The sequence below is a fragment of the Malus sylvestris genome, chromosome 5 (genome assembly GCF_916048215.2).
Source record: "Malus sylvestris chromosome 5, drMalSylv7.2, whole genome shotgun sequence".
NCBI classification, from domain to species: Eukaryota; Viridiplantae; Streptophyta; class Magnoliopsida; order Rosales; family Rosaceae; genus Malus; species Malus sylvestris.
In genome coordinates, this window is record NC_062264.1 from 15,263,252 (window position 1) to 15,274,907 (window position 11,656).

Below are 11,656 nucleotides of genomic sequence, written 5' to 3' on the forward strand. Positions count from 1 at the left end.
AAAAATTCATTTTTAAAATTTTGAATTACACACTCAGTGTGTGTACTGTGTACTGCTTCTAGTATTATTAATAAATGAAAGTGGTCCCTTCATCCAAGGAAAATGGAGTGTTAGTGGCAAACAAAGTCAAGGGTGGAGATTAATCAACAAAAAAAATCTAAACCATCCATGTACAAATAAATTAGCCTCTCACGCACTAATGTGCGTTTTTGCATCAGGGGTACTACACGCCCCTAAATGTGTATTGTGTTAGTTTTTTTCCATTGTAATTGTCAATGTATATGTTCGCGTCAGGAATTTCCGTCGGGGATGTTTCCTGGCCGACAAGCACACAGCTCCCCGGGAGGTTGGCGCCGTTTGAGGGCTGCTGTCGGGCTTCTGCTTCACTGTCGGGCTTTGTCAGGCAAGTCTCGTCGGGCAAGTCTTGTCGGGCAAGACTCTTCGGGCAAGGCTCGTCGGGTAAGGCTGAAAGAGAAGGACAGAGTTAACTTTGAGAAGTGCCTTTGTGGGGCCTTAGGTGTAGGCCTTGAGGCTCACAATCAAGGTTAACTTTTAGGTGCTCAGGCGTGCCACTGCCATCTTCAGCATGGCAGATGTAAAATGGATGTCGAGTTTTAGTTGTATATATGTATATATCCGAGAAACCGTGTTAGTTATAACAGGTGCCTTTGTGGGGCCTTAGGTGTAGGTCTTGAGGCTTCCCATCAGAATTCGTTCTTATACTCAAACTCTCTAGATCGCAAAACGGAATGAATCCAAATGGGTGCCTTTGTGGGGCCTTATGTGTAGGCCTTGAGGCTTCCCATCAGAATTCATTCCATGCTCAAGCGTTCTATGATAATCATAATATAATAGAAATAAAACTAAAGGGTAGGTCGATTACTTGCGCCCCAAGTAACTTCGGACTTCTCGTTTATCAAGGACTGTCGTGGATGGGCTGACTACAGCTTCGTTTTGAAGGCAAATCTGGCTTTAAGCAGAGTTTATGCTTGCATTTGTTTGTTTGATTGAGTGTCCATAATCCTTGTGCTTGGGCTCCTTTATATAGAGGTCTGGAGGAAACCCTCCTGCTGAGGTTTTGTACTTGCTCGAAAGAAACTTGGGCAGCTTGCATTTCATTGCTTGGGTAGCTTGCATTGCATTTGCCAACTTGCATGTAGAAACAATATTAAAAGGGGAATTTGCATCTCCACCACATGTTTTTAGCACATATTTTCCCACTTGTAATAGACTAACAATTAAAAGAAGCAAGTTGGCTTCTTTCACATGTTCTTTGCATCCACATCCGTATGTTGCCTTCCAACCATTTTGCAAGCATGCAATTTGTTGATTAAACAAAGGCTTGACAAACCTCCACCACCCAAACAAATTGGAAGAACAATATTATAGTGTCAAACTCCTCCACTTGCATCTAAATATCTTTCCAAATTAGCTTTCTTGCATATTAATCCTCCAAATGCCATATTTTACCCAAATTGCCCAAATAAGTAAAAATGGGTATATTTTGAGTGCAAACAGTATATGCTTTAGAAAGTATGATATTAAGTATGAAAGTGAAGCATGAAATCTAGAAGATGGCTACACATAATTAGAAGCAATAAATTTGAAGCTGTTGACATGGATACTCTCTCACACACAGCAGTGCCTATTACGGTGTTCTCACGTGCGTGCAAAAGATACTTTTTTAATCACAGTTACACATTTTAGATGTATTTATATGCGAGGATTGGTTCAATGTATAAAGACATAAAATAAAGGCGATTATCATCTCTAATAATACAGGCAGGAATTAGAAGTATTTTGTCTAGAATATGTTAAAAAAAAAAGTAATAAGTAACAAAGAAGATCCTTATAATTTAGTTGCAACTAAAATCTAAATAAAAAGTATAAAAACAATCCAAGAACTTCAATTGACCCTGATACACTTGACAACAAAACATATCATGAATTCATATCGTTCTGTCCTGTTGAAAATTTAATGTGTTTGGTTAAAATCAAATATTAGCATTTTTTGTAATTGAATTGCATTAAAAGTTGAAAAAGGGAATTAAACGTTGAAAGAAAGAATGTAACCTTATGTTGAATTCGAGGGAAGCAAAATATCTTTGTACACAATATTTCTTGCGAAGACTCCTTCGTGACCGTGTAATTCTCCTTTCTTTACCAAGACTTTTGTTGTAGACGCTGAAACTCCTCTTGATAAAGCCACGTACAATTGTCCATGACTGAATATGTGATATGGTAGATAAATACCCACATTTGGTATTGTCTGCCTTGTGATTTATTTATAGTTAGTGCAAAACTCAATTTCATTGGAAACTGTTTTCTCATCATTTCAAATGGGAGTCCTGTGCTTTATGTGGTCTTTAAAGAGATTCTTGGTAAAAACACTCTAGTTCCAACAAATTGTCCAGATAAGATTTTGGCATCAATTAGATTATTGTAAGCTCCATGGCAAGCCAGTCTTGTACCATTGCACAACCCATCTTTGGATTTTTCAAAGTTAACTAATGAAGGGGCATTCCACCAGATGAGATTGAATTCAAGAATTCTTGTTGATACAAATTTCTCACATCGTCCTCAACTGAATCGAAAGAGTATAAGATATGTTCAGTCCCCGAAAACTTATCGATGATCATTTTATTGAGTTTGTCAGCATCCTCATTTTTTGGTGTTATAATTGCTCTTTCTACCAAGTATCTTGCATCACATACATGACATTCTAAATCAAGGAAAACTTCATTAACCAATTGGACAATGGATTCTTCACCATTCCATGGAATGACCATAGATGATGGTAATTGCATCATGTCGTCTATCATAGTTTCTTGTTCCCCATTACTGACATGAAGTAAGAACTCTGAAAAATCTTAATCATTGATGGATCTCATGTTGTGCCTAAGACGAATGATTTTCACGTGTTCCCAAAATGAAGCATTAATCATACTTGCTTACATCAATTCAGACCTTGTACCTTTTGGAACAACTGGAACAACTTGTCGAAAATCTCCTCCAAAGATCATGACCTTTCCTCCATATGGCAGGTTAACGCCTATTATATCTTTGAACGTTTGATCGAGAGTCTCAAATGCAAACCTGTGTGCCATTGGTGCTTCATCCCAGACAACAGCTAATGTTTTTCTTATCAATTCTGCCAAATCTGGCTGAATACTAATAGAACACGTGGAAGATGCATCTAGACTGAGGGGAATTTTAAATCTAGAATGTGTTGTCCTTCTGCCTAACAATATGGTTACTGCAATTCCAAATGTTGTTGTTGCCAATATAATATGACCTTTGCTCCTTAAGGTTGCTAACAAAGCACGATATAAGTATGTCTTTCCTGTCCCTCCGGGACCATTCACAAAAAAATATGGCATTGTCTCGTTGTTCAATAGCAGACACAATCGAGTTATATGCTGCCATTTAGTCTTCATTTAGATTTTGTACCACATTGTGGTCTGCTTCAGAGATGTCAAGTGAAACTTCATCTTGTATTATCCTTGGAAGTGTGTTGTCTTTAACATAATCTTGTGTTATTTGGGGTAGATCATAATCAGATACAGACTTACTATGTTGCACTAATAGCCCATTCAAGTCTTGCAAAAGCTTGTTCAAGATAGAAGTATTATTTGTAATACTTGAAACATAATAATCTTCTACCATAAATGAATGAAATTCATCCCACAATCTTCTTACTCCATGTGGATCACAATAAACTAAGATGGTAACAAACAACCTTGGCAAAGCTGACGGCATTCGAATGTTAGAGGCCTCACAAAGACATCGTCTAATGCTATCATCATCTTCTAGCAAACCTCGTTGTTGTACTGCCTTCTTAAATGTTGGTTGTACGATGTCATTAACTGTTCTTAAATTCTCAAATGATGTTGGTCCTCTAACATGATTAAGAAGGATGCGTAAGTGGAATTTTTCACCCTCATTCGGCGAGACTGCATATATCCAGCCAATAACTTTATGGTTATTCATCCTCTCACTCCAGAGTTTATCTCTTTGACTCCATTTGAATTGTTCAGGGAACTCCCGGTATAAGTATCGTTGTGCTTCCGGGCAAGTGGTATTCTTGGTAAAAAAACTTTGTCAGCATAGTCATCGAGTTTGTGTCATCTGCCAAAATATCTACTACTCTTTGGTGAGGGTAAAAATGAATAGTTTGTCCTTCAAGAAGATGAATTTGTAATCGTTCCACTGATGGATAAAGTCGATTAGTTACAAATTTGAATATTCTCCATAAAGCTTCAGGTGCACAAACCCATCTTGCATCAACAAACTGCTTTATTTCATCTTGAATAGGTTCATGATGGACTTCAAAAGCTACTCAGTCAAGACCTTTATAAACATATTTGTACAGATACTTAACACTCTTAATGCTGCAACAAATCTCAACATTAATATGACAATCGTATCTGAGGATAGCCATGAGTTATACGGAAAGACCTACCGATTATCCACCATTATACATGCATTATGATCTAATGGGACTGGATCATGATTGCCTCTTCTACGATAGACTGGATAAGAATCATTTCCTTGAACTGTAGTTGGTGCAAATGGCTTAGGATAATTTCGTTTACAACTACCACGTTTCATACAGGGTGACCGTGAATTGTGTATTCCACATGGATCATGTATCATATGCCTTAACACGGCACCATACAATTTAGGCTCTTCATTTGGATTTGGTATTTCAGCCCGTACCACCTGATCATAATCATCTGAACTATTAAGCTTATCATTTTCTTCTAACATGAGAAGCATGTGAACATGGGGGAGACTGCACTTTTGAAACTCAATGACATATACATATGCAAGAACTCTACCTAAAACACCTTTTTTTTTATAACATCATTCTTCAACTCTTCAAATTTTGCACGAAAAACCCTTGTAAACAAATCTGGTCGATCTTGTGGTGCTTGGCCAGGTACTAGTTCATCACTTATTTCTTCCCAAGTTAGATTACATATCATTGTTAGGAAAATATCTGGTCTTCCATATTTTTGAACCAAAGTCATTGTATCTTGATACCTTTGATACATGTCACGGGGACTACCAACAAAAGATATGGTAATATAGTCCTAGAACAACCAACATCTCCTGTATATGTTTTGTTATAAGTCATTAATAAGTCTAAATATGTTTGTTTTGTTTCAACCCATTAATAAGTCTCATTTAATGTGACTGAACATGAACATGAAGAATATATGTTTTAATTATAAACTGATTAGCTTCCTACCTGCATTATTTTGTCCTGCAATTAATGAGTCTTGTAGTCCTCGATAAAATTCAAATCGAATTGTGTGTTGATTATCACACATCCATCTAAGCTTTTGTGATTCGATCTTTACGCAGTTGTCAACTACATATACCTATAATAGGCGGCCACCACAAAGTAGAAGCGATTTATCGTGTTGACGGATCTAAAATGATAAAATTCATTGTTCAACATAATATAAGTTTTAAAAATTAATATTGTATTGATAGAGATGAAGGTCTTAGGTTACCTGAAGAACATACGAATAATAGTCACAAACATCACTTTTTTGCTGTTGTTATTTCAAGTATTCACATCCCATCCATACGTTCCATAAGGTAACAACAATGGATATTGTAAGGGGTCATAATAGCCTACACAGTCTTTGATACTCTTAAGTTGACCATCTGTAGTTTGCACAACAATGTCTCAACCTTTAATGTTCTCTGATCCTTCACCACCTACTATGATTGCAGCAACCTAAGATGCAGACGGTATACAATATTGTCGTTGATTCGCGGGCTGTTCCTTGATAATCAATCTACAACCTTGCAAATCTTGACGTTGCACAAGGTGGTGAAATGTTTGCACAAATGGATTATATTGATTCAAGATTTGTTGGATTTTTTCAACCACATCTCTGTTTAGTGCTTCACTTTCTCTCATCTGAGTCTATTTCATGAGATGTGTCATATATATACATTTGTAGGAATCTCGGTCTACTATCTCTAATAGGCAAGAGACTTCCAATCTTTTGATATATGGAACCTTAAGCACGAAATGTGTAAATACCCATCTTCCTGTTGCTAGGTTTTCGTCAACATGAACTCCCATTAAAGTGAAGGCAAAAATGTGGTTGTAAGCTCGGATATTCTGCCTAAAATGTCTTCCCTCGGCAGATTGGTTGCAAAAGAGCTCAGTCATCTCAGGAGGGGACAATGTTAATGGTAGAGCAAGCTTTCCACGTAAGCAACACATTTCAGATGTTTCATGAGAGAACAAACGAGCATGACAATCTGGATGATGAATCAATTTCATATTGTATATTTTACCCTATTCTTAGTATGTTTTGGTAATTATTTTGGTAGAATTTTGATACTTTGATTTATATTTTCAATATAGGACAACCGACTTTCTCTGGAGCAAAACATGATTGAATAGAGGAATTTTAGAGTAATTCTAGTTGGAGGACGTTCGTGAGTCAGTTAGCTTGATCGTATCAAAATATCAGATTCGTCTACCAAGCGATGATTTTTTGGCAATAAAATAAAGGAGCAATGCGCAGTGTTGGAATAGTGATATTTTGGGCTTGACTTGCGGTTTTGGAGTCCAAGATGACCTCGGATGGGTTCGTGGCCTTCTAGAGATATGTTCAGAATGTCCCAATCTTCAAAACAAGCTATCATGGGCCAGATTTGGAGGATATTGAGACTAAAACGTGGCTGGACAATTACTTGGCAGATTCTCCTAGCTTAATTAGAATTTTATTTTCTAAGATATTTTATTATTATTCTTAGTTTCCTGGTTGGAATAAAGGACTTGGTTTTTAGGGTTTGTGTGATGGCATAGCAACATATATTGCTTTGTCATCCACAGTTTTTCTCGACGCTTTCTTTTATGCAACTTTGGAGACAGAGATTAATTGCTAGGGTTCTTGGAGATTTTCTACTTTAAGGTGTTTTCATTCCTTTTATTCTTAATAATATTTTATATGACTTCAATTATGAATATGCGTCACTAATTCCTTTTGCTAGGGCTAAGCCTGGAGCCTTAGCATGAATATGTAATTTTTATTTAATTGCTTATGATTGATTGCTTGCATACTTTGAATTCTTAATCACCGTGGTTAAAACTATCTAATTGTCTTAATATCTTATCACCATTAGGATCTTTAGAAAAGTAATTTGATGCAATTTTGGTCGGAAGGTTCCCTGAAATTGACGCTGGCTTCTTGTGGTTAATAATTGTAATTTCACTTAAGATGAATATCACGTCTTAAAGGTTGTATGGTTTTTCAAAGGGTTTTCATAAACCATAATGAGTCTCTCATGTTCAAATTTGATCCGAACGTCCGGACAGGTTGCATGGTAGATATACGTTCTATGTTGGAGGTTCCAAGTAGAATATAAATTAGGAAAACCTAACCTTCAAAGTGGCATGTGTAGATCATAAGTGATTGGTAAAAGTTCTTAGGATTGCTAGGTGATAGTGAAACCCTAGTGCTTTCTTAATTTGATTTCTCCAAAACTTTTCTTTTTCTTTCACCTTTAATATTGCAGATTGTTTTATTTTTATTAATTAAATTCGTTTTATTAAATTAGGTCATAAAAATCAATTATCTCAAATATCTATTTTACAATAATTAATTGGAATTTGGTTTGTTTCGAATTATTTAATAATCCCTGTGGAGAGCGACATTGCGAGATCCGTTTATACTACAATAACCTTGTCATTCTTGCAAGTAATATAGGAGTTTTTAACCCATTTGCGTGTGTGGTAAAATCCCTAACACTGGACATGTGGTTGGATTTGGCATGTGAAATCTTGGGATTTCGATGTTTTCATTAAGGTTTCTAGCACAATTATGAATTGGTATTGTTCTCATAGTATGCTATTGAGGTGGTACGTCCTCGTTAGGCTGGATCTCATTTTCATTAATGAGATTCAAATCATCTGCTTAAAAAGGAAACATTAAAGGTGTTTTATGATTTAGTGAGCATAGTTGAAATTGTAGGTATTAATATTCAAAAACTGATACCTTCATTGATGATGGGTGGATAAAAATGATTCATTGGAGTATTCAAATTGAATGATTGCGTTGTTGTATTTTCTGTTATAATAAAATGAAATGGAAGGTAATAAGTGGTGTTTACAGTAATGATGATACTGCTAGTTATCTTTTTCAAAGTTGTACTATGGTAGTTTATGCGATTACCATTATTAGTGAAACTTTGAATGAGTCCATCCTAAGGCAAGTGTTTCCTATTTGATCGGGCAATTTGCCTTATATGAGTTAAGCGCATTGTTCTTGGAACTTGATTGTTGTTGCCTTCTCCAAACGGCACTATGTTGAGTCGTTCAACATGATTGCTATTGCCTTCATTGAATTGTACTATGTTAGGGTGTTGAACTTGATCGGTACCGCCACCAAATAACATTATGTTTGAACGATGAATTTGTTGAACACGATAATTGGATCGTCACCATGCTAAATAAACGTGTCTTTGCCTTGAACTCTTTGAATTATGTCTCATACGTTGTTGATCCTGCCATTGCTCTCGTTGGCTTTGTCTCTCATCAGTAACATATGCATGTTGTTGCTGTAAGCCAAGAAACGTAATGGTGCACGAAAAATATTAGTAAGCATATAATATTATTTAAGTACCTACATACTTTTTTTTTCCTTTTGTTTTTGTAATTGAATCAATGATATACATTACTTTTTTTTTTCTTTTCGTTTGATTGAGAAGTTCTATTTTTGAGAAATGGGGCCAGCTTTTCGCGATTTATAAGATTTGGGCGAAGGAGGGGCCGAAAAAAGAAAGAAACTGGTGAAGGAGGGTATGTCCATGATGTCTCTCCACGATTCAAATTCCTCATCCTGCGTAACTCACAGAATAAGGTGATTAAACTTATCTCTGAATCTAGGGTTTACTAAAATTTAGTGAAGGGTTTAGGGCAAATTAAGTATGTAGGTAATCTAAATAAATTCAAGGAGAAATTAGGTTCAAATCCTTCTTTTTATTACTCTATTGATTAAAATTCTATTCATTTTTAATTTTTTATCAAGGTCTTTGGGTATTAATAACATCATTAATTATTTGAATAATAAAATATTTATATTTTTAAATATATTCTTTTAGTGTTAAAAATGTTACAATTAGTATATTTATATTTATGGCTAAATTTTTTATCATATATTTTTATTTTTAGTTTGTACCTATTTTTAATTTGCAAATATTTTTTTAATTTGTACCAATTTTCTTTTTATTTTTAATTTGTACCCATATATTAGTTTCTTTTTGTGCCCATATTTTTTTAAGTTTTATTTGTATTTGTACCCATATATATACCGTCACGTGACATTGTATATTTAATTAATGATAGAAAAATTATATATGGTATATTTCTGTTTCATGCCTAAACTTTGTATCATATATTTATATTTTTAGTTTGTACCCACTTTTAATTTGCAACATTTTTTTTAAAATGAAAACTAATGAAAAGGGCTTCAAAACTTTAGACTTTAACCAAAAACCATATAATAAGTTTATTTAATGGTTAGGACAAAGCCCAATACTTAATCAGTCCAATCAACATGGCCCCGATGATTTTTTATTTTTTCTGTTTGTTATTTGTCCGTTAGTTTATTCATGTCATGAAACTATAATTTGCGAAGCATTCGAAAATCTCATAGCTGGATCATTTAAGAGAGGAGAAAGATAACAAACAACTGCTAAAATTGCCGCCGATTGCAACCAACCCATGTATGCAGTTAAAGCCCTTCAACTCCTTCAACATTGCCTTCATGATGAGCGGCGCATTCTCGATCCTCTTCTTATGCAGCTTCCTCGAATTCCGCACCTGACCCGTTTACCCATTTAATCGGCGCATTTAGGAAGTGGGGTGCCAAAGTGGGTTGCTCCCGTTTGAATGAGAAGCACAAGCAGCTGCAGTTCTGCAACAAATTCACTGCGAATCAGAATGGGGGGAGTCGAAACTGGAGCATGTTAGCGTGTTGGTGAAGGTGTGGACTTGGATTACTGATAATTTGGATAATTTGTATTCGTGTCCGTGTGGGTTGAGCTGTTTGTGGACTAAATCTTATGTTCTTGTTAACAAGCCTGATGCTTTGCTGTTTGAGACCACTACACCTCCCCTTCAGGTACTCCATTTTGTTTTCTTAATGTTTTGCAGTAGGTTTCGATTTATTCGTGTTATATACTAGTACAGAATACGCATGAACCATGAGTTTTTAATTTTTCATAATGAGAAGTACAAAAAGTAAAATTATATTTGCGCTTGAGGTAACGAGTTTGTTGCTGGAATATTTTTGTATCCTTTGAACCCCTTTTTCTTAAGCTTGATTACATTATCTACTCTTTACTTACCAAATGTATTACTCGTTGAACCAAGCTAAACAACAACCGAGGCATATTTACTCATGAAAAAGTTTCTTGGTTTCGACTTTGTGTAGCTCAAAGAAGGAAGGGATTGGAAGATGTGCATCAGCTGCATAATTGAATTGAGGAGAGAGAGACTGATTTCTTGCCTTCTCCAATTCCTTCCTTCTGGGATTTGTCTTGGTATTCTGCAAGGAAGGCTGAGATGGAAGTTATCAGGTCCGAAATGCTCGATAGGGAAAACATTCAGAAGTTTTGGGATGAGAAAATGAATGCAGAGAAAACCCGTGGTCTTGAGGTGGAGAAGGCTTATCTTGCTGCCCTTAGTGATTTGGAACAGGAGAAGATTATCCAAGAAAAGAATTTTGCCGAGATTTAAGGGATAAGTCCGCTATGGACTGCCAGAGGCAATTACTTCTCAGTCCCAAGGAAGAGGTCATTAAGATGTCCAAAAAGCTTGCATCTGAAAATGTTCAGTTTCATAAATAGTGTTGTTTCGGTTTCATAAGTAGTGTTCAGTTTCATAAATAGTGTTGGCTTAGTTTCATAAATAGTCTTAGTTGCATTTGAGTTGTAAATCCATGAAATTATATTCGCAATTTGATTTCTTTCAATTGACGCGCTATAATACTATATTTGTTATATATAAATTATACTATATATTATATGTATTATTCTGGTTTAGATTCATAAATAGTCAATTTCAGAAATAATGTACCCGTGTTCAGTTTAATAAATAGTCAGTTTCAGAAATAGTGTACTAATGCTCAGTTTCATAAATAGTCAGTTTTATAAATATAGTTAGTTTCAGAAATAGTGTAGTCAGGTCTAGAAATTGTGTACCCGTGTTTAGTTAGTGTACCCATGTTTAGTTTTATAAATAGTCAATTTCAAAAATAGTGTATTCGTGTTCAGTTTCATAAATAGTCAATTTCAGAAATAGTGTACCCGTGTTCAGTTTCATAAATAGTCAGTTTCAGAAATAGTGTAATCGTGCCCAGTTTCATAAATAATCAGTTTTATAAATAGTGTAATTATTTTCAGAAACAGTGTAGTCAGTTCTAGAAATTGTGTACCTGTGTTTAGTTAGTGTACCCATGTTTAGTTTTATAGATAGTCAGTTTCAGAAATAGTGTACTCATGTTCAGTTTCATAAATAGTCAATTTCAAAAATAGTGTGCTCGTGTTCAATTTCATAAATAGTTAGTGGACCCATGTTCTATATGTCTTTTTTCTTCTTCTGCATTCTATATTTTCATTT

The 11,656-nt window shown here is 35.2% G+C and overlaps 1 protein-coding gene and 1 long non-coding RNA gene across 2 annotated transcripts; one reads left to right on the plus strand and one right to left on the minus strand.

Moving 5' to 3' along the window:
• Positions 1 to 2,507: 2,507 nt before the first annotated feature.
• On the minus strand, positions 2,508 to 3,107 carry LOC126622573 (uncharacterized). Its single transcript, XM_050291356.1, has 2 exons — positions 2,956 to 3,107; positions 2,508 to 2,841 (listed from the first exon to the last, which is right to left on the minus strand). The coding sequence occupies exons 1-2, from the start codon at positions 3,105 to 3,107 to the stop codon at positions 2,508 to 2,510; spliced, it is 486 nt and encodes a 161-aa protein (XP_050147313.1).
• A 6,587-nt stretch (positions 3,108 to 9,694) lies between these two features.
• On the plus strand, positions 9,695 to 11,148 carry LOC126624117 (uncharacterized). The gene is made up of 2 exons (XR_007623986.1): positions 9,695 to 10,157; positions 10,470 to 11,148. It is a non-coding gene; the product is annotated as an uncharacterized LOC126624117 (long non-coding RNA).
• The last annotated feature ends 508 nt before the right edge of the window (positions 11,149 to 11,656 follow it).

What these genes read in the sequence shown, in the direction of transcription:
- LOC126622573 (XM_050291356.1), bottom strand. Translation starts at nt 3,107, where the DNA reads ATGGCACACAGGTTTGCATTTGAGACTCTCGATCAAACGTTCAAAGAT. An exon ending in GGTACAAGGTCTGAATTGAT is followed by an intron (nt 2,842 to 2,955) that starts GTAAGCAAGTAT and finishes ACTTCATGTCAG; the next exon opens with TAATGGGGAACAAGAAACTA.